At 36.7% G+C, this 21,038-nt stretch overlaps 1 protein-coding gene and 1 long non-coding RNA gene across 7 annotated transcripts in view; one reads left to right on the forward strand and one right to left on the reverse strand.

The window, feature by feature from the left end:
- The window catches only part of CLASP1 (cytoplasmic linker associated protein 1), a 379,426-nt gene that overhangs the window by 142,175 nt on the left and 216,213 nt on the right, over nucleotides 1-21,038 (forward strand). For all 5 annotated transcript variants that reach the window (XM_074214965.1, XM_074214964.1, XM_074214967.1 and 2 more), the window contains exon 8: nucleotides 978-1,045. In XM_074214965.1, coding sequence (XP_074071066.1) covers nucleotides 978-1,045 — 68 coding nt within the window. The remainder of the gene's footprint in view (nucleotides 1-977; nucleotides 1,046-21,038) is intronic.
- LOC141507375 (uncharacterized) lies at nucleotides 877-9,062 on the reverse strand. Of its 2 annotated transcripts, XR_012474126.1 has the most exons (4): nucleotides 8,949-9,062; nucleotides 7,013-7,149; nucleotides 2,935-2,985; nucleotides 877-1,115 (listed from the first exon to the last, which is right to left on the reverse strand). It is a non-coding gene; the product is annotated as an uncharacterized LOC141507375 (long non-coding RNA). The 2 variants fall into 2 exon arrangements; XR_012474125.1 differs by lacking the exon at nucleotides 877-1,115 and having other exon boundaries at nucleotides 2,199-2,985.

The raw sequence follows: 21,038 nt of genomic DNA on the forward strand, positions 1-21,038 counted from the left end.
ACATATTTTTCTCTGTTTTCCTCCCCTCCTGCCCCCCCCCCAATCCCCATGTTAGCTTCTTGAAACTAGGATTTTGTTTTTGTTCTTCGTATATCTCCACTTTCTTTATGCACAGTAGAAGCTTATTAATCCATATTTTTAATGAAAATTGATGCCATAGATAGCGAATGACTTTTTTTGCCCAAACTATGACAAAGGCAATCTGCTTCTCACATGCAGTGCTTTTCTCCTCTTTCATATTTAATGAGTAACTAATGAGGGCTTGCTCTGTAGGAGGTACTAGAAAATGTTGGGACATAGAAATGAAGTCTTGGTATGAACCTTGCCCCTAAAGTTCTTCCAGTAAAGGTGTGGAAAAAAGAATGAAGTTAGTGGCCATTACAAGAAAAGTTAGAGTTTCAGAGTTAAACTCTGAAAGTGCTGAATTAAATGATTACAATGGGTGTCAAATATATGAATTCTTTGGGTGGGCATTGAATGTGAGTGCTTTGCTTTTAAATCTCAAATACAACTCATATTCCCATTCATTAGGTTTTTTACTTTATTAAAATACTTTTTCTTATGGTTTTTTCTTTGGGGTGTGCTTTTACAAACCCTTTTCTTTCACATTTAATTGTTGAGCTTTTAAAATGACTAACTGATGAGATTTTTGTTTTTAAAAAACTTAATGTTAACATAAATATTGGGAGGTTTCTTTTTACCCTGTGGAAGTCTTTTAGCAGGTTACATGAATTATTTTTGTTAGAATTAGTAAATACTATTTAGAGGAAATCCATTGTAATATATTAGCACATATTAATAACCTTCATCACTATCCTTAGGACAGAAGTTAAGTCATTCAAGAAACTTTTTTCTTTTTAGAATGATTTGCCTCACTCATTTTATGTTAGTTTGTGATTGCATTTATTGATGATTCATTTCTATTTTAACAAAGTATAAGTGATTCCACATTTTTTTTCTCTTTTAATTTTAAACAGGTTAAATGTAATTTTTACAAAATTTGATGACGTCCAAAGATCTGGTAACATGATACAGTCTTCAAATGGTGAGTAGAAAAGAAAGTGTGATGACTGTTGAGGTATATTATCTGTATGATGTCTCCATATTTACTGTGTCTGTAATAGATAAGGTCATATTTTAGCTGATTTAAGAGATCCAGAACTTTTGTCCTTGGAGTTATCACTTGTGAGAAGCAATCACATGCCCATTCTCAACTTTTTTTGTGTGTGTGGTGACTATTTGAGCAAGTATGTTGTTTGTTATTAATAAACTTTATGCATAATATATCTTTGTAATAGCATTTATACAAGTAATTTAATTATCCTTTTCATTAATTAAAAATTAGTTGGGGGCAACTAGGTGGTGCAGTGGATAGAGCACCCACCCTGGAGTCAGGAGGACTTGATTTCAAATGTGAACTCAGATACTTAACAATTGCCCAGCCATGTGACCTTGGGCAAGTCACTTAACTCCATTGCCTCAAATAAATAAAGTTAAAAAAATAATTTAAAAAAATTAATTGAAGATTTACCTGCTGGTGATAATACAGATGCTATCTTACCAGGAGAAAGGAGTTGTTGAAAATGTAATTGAGCAAAGGCTACCCTTGAGAAGATTATGGTAGCAAAAACCCTTTTAACATGTGAGGAAACTTCTTGAGTCATTGTAGAGAATTGTTTGAACCAAGCTCCTGGGTAAATAACCTCAGTGAAAAGGAGGATGATGGTAACATGGGCAGAGAGAGTTGAAAACCTGAGGCAGGTATAAGTTTAAGGGAGAAAATTATAAAGTGTAAGTTTGAGATATTGATGAAAGAGTCTGCTGGAAATAGCCAAGAGGTTTTTGGAGATGTGAGACTGACAAACGAGAGAGAGATCAGGATTATATGAGTAGATTTAAGAATTATCTGCATAATTGGATCCATGCAAATAAGAAAAATCAACAAAGAAAGAGGATACAGAAAGAAAAGTAATGAGGCCATAGAACAAGAGCCCAGAGGGGTGGCACTAGGTGGATAGAGCACCACGCCCTGGGTTCAAATCCTGCCTCAAGACACTTAATTCTTTTCTAAAAATATTTTTATTTATATATTTATTTATTCTTATTTTGAACAAATAATTTTTTTTATACATTACTAAAATATTCTTGTTTAAGAGTAAACATAATACCCTCCCCCCAAGAGAATATAGACCCTCATAAAGCAATAAGGTAAAGGGGAGAGGAAAAAATTAAAATTAAAAAAATGATAATAATAATTGTAGGTATGGCCAGGTGGTGCAGTGGATGGAGCACTGGCCCTGGAGCCAGGAGCATCCGAGCCCAAATCTGGCCCCAGACACCCAACAATCACCCAACTGTGTGACCCCATGCAAGCCACCCCAACCCCATTGCCCTACAAAAACCAAAAAAAAAAAAAAAAAGACCCAAAATAAAATAAAATAGTTATGATAACAGTAGGGGCGGCTGGGTGGCAGACAGATCACTGGCCCTTGAGCCAGGAGCACCCAAGTCCAAATCCGGCCTCAAACACCCAACAGTCACCCAGTTGTGCGGCCCCAGGAAAGCCACCCAGCCCCATTTACCCTGCAGAAAATAATAATAATAATAACAACAAGAACAAGAACAACAACAACAACAACAACAATAATAATAATAATAATAATAATAATAATAAATGTGCTTCAGTCGGTGTTCCAACACCACCAGCTGTGTCGCAGATGGATCACATTCTTTAGGCTAAGCAAAGTTACTTCCATATTTTTCTACTGTTGCCATTGCTGATTGCAACTCCCTCCATTCATACTTCTCTTCTACCATGAACTATATTTTCTCTCTCCTTTCACTCTGTCTCTGCTGTAGGGTAGTTGAGTGGCACAGCAGACAGATCCCCAGCCCGGGGGCCAAGAGGCCCTGAACCCACATACCACTCCTTACCCAGCGTCCACCTGGTCCTATGGTCCCGGACAGGCCATCCAATCCCAGCCCCTTGCAAGAAATAAAAAAAGAAAATGCATTATATCTGACCATTCTCCCCCCATGGTCTGTCCTCTCCTCTATCACTCTCATCCCCCCCACCCCGTTCCCCTTCTCTCCTTCTTACTCCAGATGTCTATACCCCATTGAGTATTATGCTGTTTCCTCTCCTAGCCACCTCTGATGAGAGCAAAGATTCCCTCATTCCCCCTTGCCTTCCCCCCTTCCATATCGTTGTAATAAAGAAAAATCTTATATGAAATATCTTAGCCTATTCCTCCTGTCCATTTTCTTTCTCCCATTACATTTCCCTTTTATCTTTTGACTCCATTTTTACACCACATTATATCTTCAAATTCAACTTTCTCCTGTGCTTCATCTATAAAAGCTCCTTCTACCTGCTCTATTAAATGAGAGGGTTCATATGAGTATTATCAGTATCATTTTTCTATGCAGGAATACATGTAGTTCATCATCATTAAGTCCCTCACATTTTCCTCTTCTCCACTCTCTGTGCTTCACCTGAGTCCTGTATTTGAAGATCAAACCTTCTGTTCAGCTCTGGCCATTCCAAGAGGAACATTTGAAATTCCCCTGCTTCATTGAAAGTCCATTTTTTTCCCTGGAAGAGGATGTTCAGTTTTTCTGGGTGGTTGATTCTTGGTTGCATTCTTAGCTCTTTTGCCTTCCGGAATATCATATTCCAAGCCTTACGAGCTTTTAATGTAGTTGCTGCTAAGTCCTGTGTGATCCTGACTGCAGCTCCATGATATTTAAATTGTGTTCTTATGGCTGCTTGTAATGTTTTCTTTTCTTTCTTTCTTTCTTCCTTTCTTCCTTTCTTTCTTTCTTTCTTTCTTTCTTTCTTTCTTTCTTTCTTTCTTTCTTTCTTTCTTTCTTTCTTTCTTCCTTCCTTCCTTCCTTCCTTCCTTCCTTCCTTCCTTCCTTCCTTCCTTCCTTCCTTCCTTTCTTTCTTTCTTTCTTTCTTCATTCATTCATTCATTCATTTTATTTATTTATTTTTTATTCTCATTTTGTACAAATTTTTTTTTACATTAATAAAATATTCTTGTTTACAAGTAAACAAAATACCCCTCCTCCTCCCCCATGAATATAGATAGACTTGTTTGGACAAAAAAAGTAAAGGGGAAAGGAAAAAAATTAAAATAAAAAAATAATAATAGTAATAATTGTAGGTATGGCCAGGTGGCGCAATGGACGAAGCAACAGCCCTGGAGCCACGAGCACCCAAGTCCACATCCAGCCTCCACCCAGCCGTGTGACATGCAAGCCACCTGATCCCCACTGCCCTGCAAAAACCAAAAAAAAAAAAGAGAAAAAAAGACCCAAAATAAAATAAAATAGTAATAATAGTAGGGGTGGCTGGGTAACAGACAGAGCATTGGCCCTTGAGCCAGGAGCACCTGGGTCCAAATCCGGCCCCAGACACCCAAAGATCACCCTGCTGTGTGGCCCCAGGCAGGCCATCCAGCCCTACTTACCCTGCACCCTCCCCCAAAGAATCATAACAAAAAATGTGCTTGAGTCTTTGTTCTAACACCAACAACTGTGTCATGGGTGGATCTCATTCTTTATGATAAGTCCATCACAAAAGTTATTTCCATATTTTTCCACCGTTGCCATTGCTGATCGCAACTCCCTCCTTTCATATTTCTCCACTACCATGTACTCCATTTTCTCTCTCCTTTCACTATGACTCTGCTGTAGGGTAGCTGAGTGGCACAGCAGACAGATCCCTGGTCCTGGGGCCAAGAAGCCCTGAGCCCCCATACCACCTCTTAGTCCCAGAATCCACCTGGCCTTATGGTCCTGGGCAGGCCTTCCATTCCCAGCCCCTTGCAAGAAGTAAGAAAGAAAATGTGTTATATCCGGCCACTCTCCCCCCATGGTCCATCCTCTCCTCCTTTATTCACTCACATCCCCACCCCTTCCCCCCGCTCCCCCCTCTTTCTTAGTTCAGATGTCTATATCCCATTGAGTATATTTGCTGTTTTCTCTCCTAGCCATCTCTGATGAGAGCAAAGTTTCCCTTATTCCCCCTTGCCTCCCCCCTTCCATATCATTGCAATAGCTCATTGTAATAAAAAAAAAAATCTTATGTGAAATATCTTGGACTATTCCCCCTCTCCTTTTTCTTTCTCCCATTCCATTTTCCTTTTTTTTTCCTATTGACTCCATTTTTACACCATATTTTATCTTCGAATTCAGCTTTCTCCTGTGCTTCAACTATAAAAGCTCTCTCTACCTGCTCTATTAACTGAGAAGGTTCATATGAGTATTATCAGCGTCATTTTTCTATGCAGGAATACATGCAGTTCATCATCATTAAGTCCCTCATATTTCCCCCCTCTCCTCCAATCTCCATGCTTCACCTGAGTCCTGTATCTGAAGATCAAACCTTCTGTTCAGCTCTGGCCATTCCAAAAGGAACATTTGAAATTCCCCTGGTTCATTGAAAGTCCATCTTTTTCCCTGGAAGAGGACATTCAGCCTTGCTGGGTAGTTCATTCTTGGCTGCATTCTAAGCTCTTTTGCCTTCCGGTATATTGTATTCCAAGCCCTATGAGCTTCCAGTGTAGTTGCTGCTAAGTCCTGTGTAATCCTGACTGCAGCTCCATGATATTTGAACTGTGTCCTGGCTGCTTGTAATATTTTCTCTTTGACTTGGGAGTTCTGGAACTTGGCTATAATATTCCTAGGGGTTGGTTTTTTGGGATCTCTTTCTCCGGGGGATTGGTGGATTCTCTCCATTTCTATTTTGCCCTCTGCTTCTAGAATATCAGGGCAATTTTCCTGTAGTAATTCTTTGAAAAAGATGTCAAGGCTTTTTTCCTGATCATGACTTTCAGGTATTCCAATAATTTTTAAATTATCTTTCCTAAGTCTGTTTTCCATATCAGTTGTTTTTTCAATGAGATATTTCACATTTTCTTCTAATTTTTCATTTTTTTGTTTTGAAGTATTGATTCCTGATTTCTGTTAAATTCATCCATCTCCCTGAATTCTATTCTTTGTCTGAAGGATTTGTTCTCCTCAGAGAGTTTTCTTATCTCTTTTTCCATCTGGCCAATTTTGCTTTTTAAAGCATTCTTCTCCTCAATAACTTTTTGAACTGTTCTATCCATTTGACCTAAGCTGGTTTTTAGCATGCTATTTTCTTCAGCATTTTTTTGGATTTCCTTGACTAAGCTGCTGACTTCATTTTCATGTTTTTCCTGCATCTCTCTCCTTTCTTTTCCCAGTTTTTCTTCCAACTCCCTCATTTGATTTTCAAAGTCTTTTTTGAGCTCCGTCATAACCTGAGTCCAATTTCTGTTTTTCTTGGAGTCTTTAGATGCAGGAGCTTGTACTTCCTTATCTTCAGATTGAGTGTTTTGAGCCTTCTTGGGCTCACAGGCAAAATATTTCTCAATGGTGTTCCTCTTTTTTCTCCGCTTGCTCATTTTCCTAGCCTGAGCCTGGTTTTGGGGTGCTTCCTGAGCTTTTGGGACACCCCCACAAGGATCTCAGTGTGTGAGGCTCTGTCCTCCCTCCTGGTCTGTGAATGACCATATGCCCCCCTGTGCCACGGGGTTGAGGTGGGGGGGGCAGCTGTTCTATGGGGGGGTCTAGACTGTGATCAGGATCTGAATGTGGTCAGAACCCCAGAGTCCTGTTTCAGGGACAGAGGATAGAGCTCGGCAGTCTCTCTTCACTCCCCTCCCTAGGCTCCGGGGGCTCCTGCTTACTGGCTCTTCCTGCTTCTGGTTCCTGGATCTGGGTTGCTGTGGCCAGGCTGCTGGCTATGTGCCCTGAGGGCTGGGCTTCATGTGCACGCTCTGGTAGAGGTACCCCCTCTGTTCCCCCCAAGTTGTGTTTGGTGCTCCCTGGGGTGTAGGTCAAGAAACTGCCCCCACTACTGTGAGCCATGGCTCCTAGTACCCTGGGGCTGCCTTTTGGGAGGCTGAAGTTCCTTCACTCTGGTGGGCCACCCCTCTGACCCCATGGAGCTGAGCCTTTCTGCTCTTTTCCAGGTTACCTTGGGTTGGAGAACTGCCTCACTGGGTGTCTCTGTGGGTTCTGTCTCCCAAAAATGTAGTTAGAGTCCATAGTTCAGAAGTTTTCTCCAGAGCAACTAATAGAAGGGCCTCTCCTGTCGCCATCTTGGCTCCACACCTGTAAAAGACACTTAATTCTTAACTGTGTAATCTTGGGCAAATCACTTAACCCCATTGCCTTGACCCTACCCCCTCCCTCCAAAAAGGGAATGTTTGTGTTTTCATGTTTCTTCTTATGCATATGCTTATTATTGGTTTATCAGATTAGTTGATACAACTTGGTCATGTTCTTTTATACCTCTATATGGAATTTGCATTTTTGGTGTTTCTTGGAATTTAAGGGAGGGAAATACTGAGTGGGAAAGTTAAAGTTTTTACAAAAAAAGGTTATGACTTTTTAAACTGGAATTGATATTCAGTGGGAGTTCATTTTAATACTAGTTTTAGGGAAGAATAACAAGGCACATGATATTGACTTTATACTTCTTGCATTTGATCTACACCCTCCACCTTCCTGAACATTTTATTTATGTAGAACATAATTCAAATTGCTTGATAGTCAAGTTTCTCCTATAGCAAGTATCATATAAAAGCAATTTATTCGACATTCTTAGCTTCTAAGAGAGATGTTGATAATAATGATAGGAAGAGGAGGAAAAGGGAGAGGAGTAGGAGAATTTATCTAGTACTTTTTTAAGTATTGCAAACCATGCTATAAATCTTATTTGCTTCTCAACAGCTGGGATCAATCCAGCTAGGATTTAAATCCAGAGTTTCCTAATTCCTAGTCTAGTATTTGACTCATTACACCGTGCAGCATCTCAAGTGCACAAGCAACCCCGACATTAAAATTGGAAGTGATTGTGGAAATAGGTGTGGGGAGAGATCATGAAAAGTGAGGAGTGTTTCTTCACCAGTGTCACTTATTTTTATAAATGATAAAGGCTATTGGAGAAGTAGGAAGTGGGAGAGGTTTCTGATATTTCTTTGAAGATTGAAAATTTGATCTTTTGGCAGTGCTTCAAATGTGTATCCATTTATCATTGTTCTTTTGATTTTTAAATAGTAAAGTTAAATTTAAGAAGGTTAAATGAAGAAAGAATTGGAGATTGGGTTTCTAGCATCCAAATTATATACTTAGGAAGATTTCAGAACCACTAACTTTACATTTTGTTTGATACTACTTAGGGACTATAATCTTTAGTATTAGTCAATACCTGTTTGTCAAAAAGTAAACAATGCCAAACATATCCAATTTTCTTTTCTGATAAAATAATTGACCTTGAATATGAAGTAGAGGGTAGAAACTCACTTTTATCAGTCATTCAAGAGCTAACTCAATCTAGATGAAATAAAAATTAGAACTGGAGGCTGACACATGTCTAACATTGCAAACATAAATCATGTATTCATTTGGCAGTGTTGTTCTAAGTTTGGGAATTCATTAGAATATTTGTACTACCCTCAGTACTCAACACTTCAGGCAGTATATGATGAGAATTTTGGGAGGGGGTGCAAAGGAATAACTGTGCAGAGGGAGTGCAAAGGAAGAATATCAAGTGTCTGAAAGAGGGTTTTTAGGTGGGGGAAAGACAGAACTGGGCAAATATTCACAACAGTAAAATATGTATAAGGTTGTTTTGGGTTACAAGGAGCAGGGTAATTTGGCTGTCTTGTCATAGTGATTATCTTACCTTAGCAGTAATTGTGCTTAATTGAATTTTGAAGTTAATGAAAATCAGAATGAGAACTCATTTATATAGTTCTTCAAAGTTTACATAGCATGTCATACACAACACCCTGTGAATTATGTATTGTAATTTTATCAGCATTTTACAGGTGAGAAAACTGACTGAGGGAAGCTTAAGCCACTGCTTGTGAACAAGTCAATCTCACAAGAATTTATTAAGCACTTACTTTGAGCCTGGCACTCTGCTAGACTGGGAATGCAAACACAAAACTGTTGAAGGAGTTTACATCCCTGTTGGAGACACAAATGATTATTAAGTAGTGGAGCCAGTCAGGACTTCAGCCTAGCTCTCCTCGGTTCTTTTTCCATTTCATGATAATCATGGAGTGGTGAATGTAGCAGGTTGCTGAAATCTTTCATCATCATTCATTCCTCTTATGCAGAATTATCTTTTGGAGCTGAAGTGTTCTTTGGAGTGAAAGTACAGTGCGCTTTCAGGGTTTGCAATATACCTATGTTTATATTAACTGTGTTTGTTTCTTTCCCCTCTATGTAACTTGCAAACCAAGAGTTAGAACTGAAGAGAACCTGACAGTGAAAGAGAAGGGAAGCAACTATAGAGTAGAAGATTGATTTGTTTTCATTTTTTCTCTCTCTTTTTTTTCTTAACAAGAAGACTAGAAGGTTGAGATAATAGATACTAGGGCACAGTGGTTTTTTTGAGAATATGGTAGATGGCAGCATGAATTTGAATTCACAGGATATGAGTGGAATTCTGCCTTTGATATTTTATGATCTGTGATTTGAAGCAAATTGCCTAGACTCTCTGAGATGAAGTTGTGTTGAATAATGTTTGTGTTGCCTTTGATCAGCCCAGCAAGAAAAGAAGCTTCTTGTTTTGCTGGTCCTTAAAGACTTCGGAGGATCAAGGATAGTATAAAAATAGCTTAGTTAAACCCAGCAGCCCAAAGACCTGGATTCTAGTCATTGTTGTGCCCTTAACTGGCCTTGATTGTGAACAGGCCATTCTGTCTTGAGGGGTATCAGTTTCCAGATCTATTATATTAAATGAGAAAGTTGTATTTTGTGAAGTCCTGACAGTTCTAAAACTTTTTTCCTTATCCGATGTTAGTTTCTTAGTTTCTCTTTTAGGAGGATGAGCTCTAATTGAAAACTTTATAAATAAGCTAGTCCAGGAGACCAGGACTTAAAAATTATAGATGAATTAGTAATTGATTGATATCCAACTCTAATTACTTGCTTAGAAACTTCCCTAGACTTTACAGTGCCTTTTTCAAAAAAATAACATTGACCTCAGAGTTTGATTTTTACATAAATAGTGCAGCAAAATTTGATGAATGTCCTTTTGAGGAATTGCACACCTACCTGGTAATAAAACTACTTGTGGGACTTAAATATTCTTTATCTCTCCTTGTTTCCTCTAGGTCAGGCTTAAGAATGGGATGCCAAGTTGCATGGTTAACATGGGAAAAGATTTTTAGGTTAATTGTCTCTTTTCTCCTCAGCTCAGGTTGCTTATTCAACAAATATTTTTTGTAGTAGTCCAGGCTTAAAATTTCCAAATCATTTTAGCTCTTCCCTCTCCCTTACACTCTATGCCTGACAAGTTGCCAAGACTTATTGAAGAAGTTATCCTTGGCAGTATGGATTTGAAGAATTTGAAGCCAGATGATCTGAGTAAATTCCGCTCTGACATTTTATGATCTGTATGACTTTGGGTAAGCTGCTTAGCCTCTCTGGGCCTTAGTTTCCTTTTCTTTAAAATAAAGGGAGTTGGTTTAGATCAGGACTTTCCAACTTTACTTCTAAGAGTTTTTATTGAAATAATAGACAATATTTTGATTTGCCATTTTAGTAGAGCTCTGCAGTAGCTCAGTTTCATTTACTAAAGCATTTAGTAAACCTATAGGTACACCAGCGTGAAAATTGCCTTGTGGACCTCATTTTGGATAACCCTGAACTAGATGATCTCTGAGGACTGGTCTAAATTTCTTATTATTTTGCAGCTACTGCTTTCTACTTATGTTGCCAATAGTCACTGTAGTTCTTAGTAATGATTCCTGTAATGATTGTTCCTTTGGGAGGATACTTTGTTTGGACACAAAAGATATGTCAACCAATGCCCAGATAACCCCCTTCTTCGTGAAACATATTTTCTGAAAAATAAGCAATCATAATTGCCCAATAGTATAATAACAATTAATTTATGAAGTTCTGACTGAGCTAAGCCCCAGGAATAAAAAGAATGGTATAAGACATTTCCTACCCTCCAGGAGCTGACACTTTAAAGGGGGTAGACAACACATAAAAGAATACTGAAGGGTATTACCTGAGCACATGATGTTCTACAGAGCTATAGAAAGGATCAGAGGAGGCAGGGGTTTTCTAGTTGATTTCATCTTTATATAAATAAATTTCTGGAGATCCTGAGCTCTAGAAACCAGCAAGAGGGAAATGATCCAGAGAATTCCTCAGATGTTCTCCTTAATTGCTGAAAGATAAGGGAAGATTATCTCTGCCCTTTCCAGCCAGAGGGAGGGAGGAACCCAGGGGCTGTTGAGTATTCCAGAGAAAAGGCATTACTTTACATTTTGAGAAAGAAAAAAATGCCAAACAAGTAAGATTGTTGGATTTATCTTGGGACTTTTAAATGATACAAATGAGGTACCCAAATCTTGTTTGTCCATTTCAGACCTTGATGAGGGTTTGGAAATCAATGTGGTGATTTGCAAGTATTTAAATGAGGGAGGGTTATGTAAAGTCTCCAGTCTCACTTTCTCCTTTGGGGCCATCTCAGTCCAATAGCATGATACAGATCAGAACAGCTAGAGATGGACTAGATATGGCCTTGGATGCATAGGGGAATAAAGTCTTTCCCAGGTCTCAGTTTGTCTCAGGCGACATCCATTCAGTGATTAAGACCAGGTAAGAAATGAGACAAAGAATGATCTCTTTTACCTAGTCCAATAATAACAAAAAAAAATCAGTCTGGGAGGGGAAGACCTGGGTTTCTGACCAAGACAGAAACAGGTGCTATTTACAGTCACTCTGATCCATCAGAGTCCAAGTATATGACCAAATGATGTTTTGAACTGGAACTTATTGTTGTCTAGTCCTTGAGAGCCAGAGTGCTTTTGATAAAGCAGAATTCTTACAAAAGAAACTCTTAAGATATTTTGTGAGGTTTTGATCATCAAAATTTATATTCCTTTGGGCAGATCCCTCTGTGAATTGACAGAGGGAGAGAAGGAAGGGAGAGTAAAAGCAAAGAAATGAAGGAAGTTGCATAACTGGAAGGAAGAAAGTTAGTTGCCCAACTGGAACTACTCACTGATTGTTGTTTGTCCTTAGAAGGTGCTGTCTTAGCTTCAAGTGAAGTGGATTTAAGTGAGGCAGGGCTGTGCAAAATCTCTAGTCTCACTCTTTCCTGGAGCCTTTTGGATTTACATCTCTATAATAGAGAGTCTCATCTTTGTATGTATCCTGCTTGTTGCTAGGTTACTTGAAAGGACATTCAGTGTCCAATGACTAGAAAATGGGAATGTAAATGTACATGATTTTCTGGATAGTTTTTCTAGATGCTATTGTTTTAATTCCCCATATAATTAGCAAATCTTGAGTAAAAATTATAATTTTCCTACTTTGAATTTCAAAGATAAATTTTGTATATAGCTCAATTTTCTAATTATGCAGATATAGCTCATGAAAATTAATTATAGAGGGCGGCTAGGTGGTGCAGCAGATAAAGCACCGGCCCTGGAGACAGGAGTACCTGGGTTCAAATCCGGTCTCAGACACTTAATAATTACTTAGCTGTGTGGCCTTGGGCAAGCCACTTAACCCCATTTGCCTTGCAAAAACCTGAAAAGGAAAAAAAATTCATTATAGAGTATAGAGTACTTTAGTTATAGAGTAGCCACTTTCTTTTATCCTAATAATTTTTAATCCATTGCAGTTAGCATGAAGCCGTTGCATGTAAGTAAAGAAAGAGCTAATTTGTCTAATTTCAAAATACATATACAGGCATTTATCTGGGCATAGTTATGTCTACAAAAGGATTATGTACCTCTGCTTAAAATCACAGTAAGTTTGAGCCAGTGGAAATTTTTTTTTAAGTTTTTTTTGCAAGGCAATGGAGTTAAGTGCCTTGCCCAAGGCTACCTAGTTAATATGGGAAAAAAAAATTCTTTTTGATGGAACAAGAAGGCAGGTCTTTATTTATTTTATATGAAGAATGTAGGTGTTTTTGCCACCAAATACATTTTGACTAGAGAATAAATGAATAGGGGGTGGCTAGTTGGTGCAGAGTATAGAGTACCAGCCTTGGAGTCAGGAGTACCTGGCTTCAAATCCGACCTCAGACACTTAATAATTACCTAGCTGTGTGGCCTTGGGCAAGTAACTTATAAAATGTGCTAAATATTTCCTTCATGTATTTTAGGAATTGATGTGTTTTCAAAGCAAAATGATCAGTGATTTATCTCAACACCTTTTTTTTTTCCCCCTGCTTATAGGAGAAATGTTTATTTAAGAATGTCTTATTGGGAGCTCAGTTTCCTTTATGGGGAACCTAATTCGTTATTGTTTCCCAGTTGCTTTGCTTATTAAATATTGAAAAATTGCAGTAATTGCAGCAAACTGGTTATGTTCTACCAGCTTGTCTGTCAGGTGAGAATTGCAATATCCTCAAATAGAGTCTTGAGGAAAGTGTTTCCATAGTCACAGCTTCTTGCTATGTGAGAAAATCACTTAAAATAGATCTGAAGAATACTATTTCTGTCATTGTTCTTAAGCAGATTAAACTGTATCTAACATTTTAATTTTGCCTTTCCTATAATTTGGTTTGGCTGTCTTTTAAGGTTTGTGGTATGAGTGTACCTGTTCTGATGAGCAAAAAATGGGAAGGAGAGGTAAGGAAAGGAGAGTTTGTTTTAATAAATGTTCTAAAATTGGAATGAAACATAGTGAAGGAGGTTTCTTCTTAGACCTCGGTTGTACAGATGGATGCATGTTCAATGGGCTTTTATTTTGAAAGAGGGTGTCAGATGAGTTAGCTGCTAGGTCACTCAGAGGAGGTGCCTGGAGCTTTTGGTATGGGCAGTTTACTCAAGCTGAAGTTACCAGGAGGGAGGCACCACAGTGACTTTCAGAGCAGTGTTTATTTGCCTGCAAGATTGTTGAAGATCATGACGACTGGAAAAGGTAGGCTGTTTGCTTCTCTGACTTCTGAAGAATGTTAGTTATAACCAAGTGTCAAGTGTTTCAGTGTTTTTGCTGCATTGAGTATATGTTTGTGTGTGTGCACATGCACAAATGTGTTGGGGGAGGGAGACTGACACATTCTAAATGGTATTATTTACATCGATAATTAAGAGATGAAGAAATTCTGAAATTATGAGTATACTTTCTAGTTGGCAGAAATAGCTTATCAGTATAGAAAAATGTATCCAGAAAAGGTATGGGTGCTGAAGTATCTAAGGAAGGGTGCAGATTTTAAAAATTTTCTTAGGGGAGATAGTATAAGATGCATTTTCATCAGCCTCTCTTTATTTTATCTTTTACCCATTCTTTATTTTTCCCTTAACCCAACTGGAAACATTTGTTTACTCATGCTTTGTTGACTATGATAACAGATTTATTTTGTCAGTTATAAGACATTTGTTAAGTATAAACTGTCTAGAAATGTTCCTTTTCCTACAATACTCTGATTGTCTTTAGGTTGCTGATCAGAAACAAGGGCAAAGGGAGTACACATCATTTGGCCAAGAGAAGAACTTAAGATTCAGTGATATAAACAATTTAACCTTCCTATTGATGAATTGCTTTGTCCTTCCAATGAGGGGAATAGAAAATTGTGCTTGTTGGTAATATCTCATATGTGGAATGTGGGTAGGTGAGAATAAGTGATTTTTGTAAAAAGAGAGTGTACCTTAAGTACCTTAAGCCTACCTTTTCCAGTCTTTTCATCATTTTTTCTCCTAAATGTGACAAGGAACAGGTAGTCTTCAGCATTTTCTCCCAAAGTGGCAAAGAACAGATAAGACAAGGTTTTCTGTATTGTGTATAATGGGGGATGATAATGACATCTTACTCCCAGGGTTGTTATGAGTATTATGGGAGATAAAGAATTTATGTATGTGAAGTGTTTTGCAAATTTTCAAAATGATATGCAAAATGTTATCTTATGCAAATGACAGCTATTGTTTTTAGATTATTTTTATTTGTTAAATACTTGTAAGGTTTGAGTTTGAAGGAGAATTTAATTGGTAAGTTTCTGAAATTCTATATTGATTTTTTTCTTTTACCCCAGATGTCAGTGGCAGGTTTTTTAGTTTGCTATTTTTGAAGGATAGTCACAAAACCTTGACTTGGAACTGATATTTTGCATCATAAGAATGACTATAACTAGCAATAAATTCTTATTTCATTGGGGTGAGGGTTTGACATTGCCCTAATTTTTCCAAAGAATTTTTTTAGGCCAAATACATTATTATTTAGATATCTTGAATCTCTTTTAAAATTCCTCCCCTGCCTGTTTGCCTAGAATACTGAAAATGTACTTTATATTTGAATAATCCAAATTTATCATTTCATCATTTTAAATTGAAAATTTTAATTATACAATCATAGTGTTACATTTCATCCTATGCTCTATTTTCAGTATAAGTTGGTTAGGGGAAATCAATACCTGAGCAGTAGGGTTAAATAATTAATCAAGTAGCCCTTTTCACAGCTTTTCATGGGAAGATTCTTGAGAGTTGACTTTTTGTTTAAGCATTTGGAAAAAAAAACTGAGCCCAGAGGTTCTGTAATTTTGTGTTAAAAATAACAGTTTTATAGAGTTGGATTCAAGATTCTGGACTATCCTTTCCTAGGTAAAACTCTTATGTTTCTAATATATTACTACCTGTAATACACAGGGGTGATAGTAACTAATTGGAAAACGCAAATATAAATTAAGTAAGAAAAACTACCTATTGCAATGGCTTGTTTGTGAGCATTTCCCTGTGTAAAAAATAAAAGTTGAAAGCACTATTAAATGTGATAAAACTTTGCAGCATGGGGTACTGCATTCTTATTAAAGTGATTCTATTCTCTTATGTTTTTATATTTAAAATTGTGTTCTTCACCTAGTCAAAGTATAGTCATGTAAGTATTTAGAAAGAAAGCTAAAATAATGAAAATTCTAGAATTGAGTTTTTACACATTATTGAAAAGTAGGCATACATTTGAAAATGCAGTTGTTTAAGGATTGGTGGAGTTGAGACATGTTTTAGGAATGACTAAAACAATAATAATCCAAGAAGGGAGTCATTGATTCAGAAACTTTAAGGTATATAAATTATATTTTAAAAATATTCTTAGAAATATGCTTCCCTGAGATGGTTTTCCCATCTTGTGAGGACTAATTTTATAAGGATTAATAAATTTATCTTGTCTTCTAAATGTTGGCCTTTATACAGTCTTTATATAGCGATCAGTTCTTGCATAATGTTTGCAAAATACTGTGCTCTAGACACTGAAAAATTCTAAAGATGATTAAAACAGAATTATCTTTCCTTTTAGAATTTCCTATTTAATAGGGAAAGAAATACATGTATCCCCCCCAAATAATATAGTATCTGTGGTGCAAAATAGAATGACATGAACAAAATGCTACATGAAATCTAGGAAAAATAATTTTTGATTAGGAAATTTGGTAAGATTCAGATTATGAAATTGGACCTTTCTTAATTAAATGAATAATTGTGTAAGTCTTGGCTGTTTGGCTTTATCTGTAGACTGTCTCTTCTTCCTAACCCGCCCCCCCCCCCACACACACTTTTTAAGGAAGTATAAGTAGATTTTCAAAATTAATTGAGCTTTCCAATTTCAGTTTATATGTGAAAGATTGACATGAAGTAAAGTATAGGTATCATGATTATCCTGGGATAATTGGCTAACCCAGAAAAATAATTAATTTTACATGAAAAAAATACAGATTTGCTTGTATGGTTGTAGTCTTGAAGACAAATTAGCATTTATAGCTAATTAACAATTATAGATTTTTTGTGTAGTCATTTAGAGGTTATATGCTTTATGTACACGTTTAATTGTCACAAATGATAGTACTAGTGGTTTTTTATACTTAAAGATTTTATTTATTTTGAGTATTACAATTTTTCCCCAATCTTACTTCCCTCCCCCACCCCCCACAGAAGGCAGTTTGCCAGTCTTTACATTGTTTCCATTGATCCACATTGAATGTGATGAGAGAGAAATCATATCCTTAAGGAAGAAACATAAAGCATAAGAGATAGCCAAGATCAGACAATAAGATATCAATCAGTTTTTTTCCCCCCCTAAATTAAAGGTAATAGTCCTGGGCCTTTGTTCAAACTCCACAGTTCTTTCTCTGGATACAGACATATTCTCCATTTCAAAGAGCCCCAAATTGTCCCTGATTGTTGCACTGTTGAACTGAGCAAGTCCGTCAAGGTTGGTCATCACTCCCATGTTGCTGTTAAGCTGTACTGTTTGTCTGGTTCTGCTCATCTCAGCATCAGTTCCCTCCAGGCTTCCCTGAATTCCCATCCCTCCTGGTTTCTAATAGAACAGTAGTGTTCCATGACATACATATATACCACAGTTTGTTAAGCCATTCCCCAGTTGAAGGACATTTACTTGATTTCCGATTCTTTTCCGCCACAAACAGGGCTGCTATGAATATTTTTGTACACGTGATATTTTTAACCCTTTTTCATCACCTCTTTAGAGTATAGACCTAGTAATGGTATCGCTGGATCAAAGGGTATGCACATTTTTGTTGCCCTTTGGGTGTAGTTCCAAATTGCTCTCCAGAGCTGTTGGATGAGTTCACAGCTACACCAACAATGTCCCATATTTCCGACACATACCTTCCAGCAGTGATCATTAACCTTTCTGGTCATATTGACCAGTCTGAGAGGTGTGAGGTGGTATCTCAGAACTACTTTAATTTGCATTTCTCTAATAAGTAATGATTTAGAGCAATTTTTCATTTGACTATGGATTGCTTTGATCTCATCTGTAAATTGCCTTTGCATATCCTTTGACCATTTGTCAATTGGGGAATGACTTTTTTTTAAAAAAATTGACTCAGTTCTTTGTATATTTTAGAAATGAGTCCTTTGTCAGAAGTATTAGTTATAAAGATTGTTTCCCAGTTTTCTACATTTCTTTTGATCTTGGTTACAGTGGTTTTGTCTGTGCAAAAGCTTTTTAATTTAACTTAATCAAAATCATCTAGTTTGTTTTTAGTGATGTTCTCCATGTCTTCCTTAGTCATAAACTGCTTCCTTTCCATAGATCTGACAGATAGACTAATACTTGATATTGTTTTTTTATGTCTAAATCCTGTATCCATTGAGATCTTATCTTGGTATAGGTTGTGAGGTGTTGGTCTAATGTACTAGTGTTTTTAATCCTCAGTTTATAGATGAGAAAACTGAGGCACAGACAAGGAATTAACTTGTTATGGTTGCCTGAGTAAATGATATAGCAGATACTTGATACAGGTGTTATGACTATTAAAGTTTTGTGTTTTTTTTCCCAAGACATGCCAGTGACCTTGGGGGTACTACATTTTTATCCTAGTTTCTTAGAATATTTTACAACTTCTCTGATAGAACTGCTTTTAACATTACTGAAGAAGAATCCTTAGTCCTTTACAGTCCCCAGGTTAGCATTAGAGATATTATAACCCACTATAGGAAGACTGGGTTGATCCTGGAGATTAGCCATTTGGCATTATCAAAGACCCCAAACTGTTTTAAACCTGAGAGCCCTTCTCTCCATTTTTTTATATTTTTGACCCATTTATCAATTGACAGTGAAGAAGAGAAGAACAAAAGTTTGAAGTAGTCAATAAGTACTTAGGAAGCATCTTATGTCAGACACTGTGCCTAGAGATATAAAGAAAGGCAAAAGGTAGTTCCTATTCTTAGGGAACTAGAAAAAAATAGTAACAAAATTCATCTGGAGGAAGAATAGGTCAAGAATATCAGTGAAATTAATGAAAAAGAAATGCAAAGGAAGGGGGCCTACTTAACCATACCAAATCTAAAATTATATTATAAAACAGCAATCATCACACCTGTTTGGTACTGACTCAGAAATAGGGTGGAATATATATCCAAAAAAACTCCCAAGTAGTAAATAACTATAGTAATACTTTAGCTTCTGGACTTGAAATTCACTATTTGACAAAAACTGCTGAGAAAACTGGCAAATAGTGTGCATAAACTAGGCCCTGACCAGCCTCACACACCCTATACCAAGAGATGGTTGAAATAGGTACAGAATAAAATGTTATACTGTAAACAAATTAGGAGAAGTAAGAATAATCTTTCAGATCTATGGAAAGGGGATGAATTTATGACCAAATGAGCGGTAGAAAAATTATAAAATGCAAAATTGATAATTTTGATTTCATTAAATTAAAAAGGTTGTGCACAAATAAAACCAATGCAACTAAAATTAGAAGGAGTGCTGAGAAACAAATTTTAAAGCTAAAGTTTCTGATAAAGGACTCGTTTCATTATGTATAAAGAATATAAGAATACAAGTCATTTTCCATTTGATAAATGAATAAAATTGCGATTTTCAGATGAAGAAATCAAAGTTGTCTACCGTCATATGAAAATATGCATTAAATCATTATTGAGAGTACCACCTTTTCAAAGTAGCTAAAATGATAAAAAAACGAAAATGATCAATGTGGGAGGGAATATAGGAAAACTAAAGTACTATTGGTAGAGTTGTGAATTAATCTAACCATGCTGCAATGCCCAAAGTGCAATAAAACTCTGCATACCCTTTGACCCACCAATATCATTACTAAGAGATCTAAAAAAAGGGAAAATATCAATATGCACAAAATTATTTATAGCAGTTTTTCGTAGTGGTAAAGAATTGGAAATTGAGGGAATGGCTAAACAAATTAATGTAATAATGAATGTGATGGAGTACTATTTTTCTTTAAGAAATCATGAGTAGTGGGGCGGCTAGGTGGCACAGTGGATAAAGCACCAGCCCTGGAGTCAGGAGTACCTGGGTTCAAATCAGGTCTCAGACACTTAATAATTACCTAGCTGTGTGGCCTTGGGCAAGCCACTTAACCCCATTTGCCTTGCAAAAACCTAAAAAAAAAATCATGAGTAGTGGACTTCAAAAAAGTCTGGAGAGACTTGATTGAATTGATATTGAGTGAAGTCAGCAGAACCAGGATAACATTATATACATTAACAACATTGTGTGATGATCAATTTTGATAAATTTAGTTCTTCTCAGTAGTACAGTGCAAAGACAGTTCTAAAAGACTTGTGATAGAAAATGCAGTCCACATCCACAGAAAGAACTGTGAAGTTTGAATGCAGACCAAAATTTGTTTTTAAAAATTTTAAAGATCTGTTTTGTTCTCCCTCCGCTTGTGATTTCGTACACCTTTTGTTCTGATTCTTTTCTGACAACATGGCCAATATATCTCTTATCTGTGTGTGTGTGTGTGTGTGTGTGTGTGTGTGTGTGTGTGTGTGTGTGTATGTATAGTTGTATTATTTATAACTTTTATAAATTTGTATCTGATTATTTGCTGTCAAGTAAAGGAGGGAGGGAAGGGAAGGTAGCAGAAAACTCATCATAAATGAGTATTAAAAACTACCTTTACTTGTAATTGTAAAAAAACAAAGACAAATTGGTTTTTTTTTTTTTTTGGTTTTTTTTTTTTTTTATGTTTTTGCAAGGAAAATGGGGTTAAGTGTCTTGCCCAAGGCCACACAGCTAGGTAATTATTATTAAGTGTCTGAGGCCGGGTTTGAACTCAGGTACTCCTGACTTCAGGGCTGGTGCTTTATCCACTGCACCGCCTGTGACAAATCACTTTTAAAAATTGAATGTAGGATATCTTAAAGATTAAGTATGACTTAAATGCAAGAGATATGAGAAGATACCTTCAACCCATACCTTTGTAGAAATAGAAAAATCCACAAGTGGTGGCACATTGCACAAATTTTTTTACTTTTTTCAATGTTTTATCTATTATGTTGATATTTTCTCTTCTTTTTCTTTCCTTTTTTTATCTTCAGAATAATTCTTATTATATGCATGGTTCTTTGGGAAAGGATTGGGAAAGAAAGTATGATATAATAAGATATCAGTAAAAACATGTTTTTAAAAGATGGTAAATTGTCAGAGTGCACATGTATTGATAATATATGAGGTGGCAGGCACTGTGCTAAAAAAAAAAAGAGGCAAAAGACATTCCCTCAAAATTGCTT

The sequence above is a fragment of the Macrotis lagotis genome, chromosome 1 (genome assembly GCF_037893015.1).
Source record: "Macrotis lagotis isolate mMagLag1 chromosome 1, bilby.v1.9.chrom.fasta, whole genome shotgun sequence".
In the NCBI taxonomy this organism is placed as follows: domain Eukaryota; kingdom Metazoa; phylum Chordata; class Mammalia; order Peramelemorphia; family Peramelidae; genus Macrotis; species Macrotis lagotis.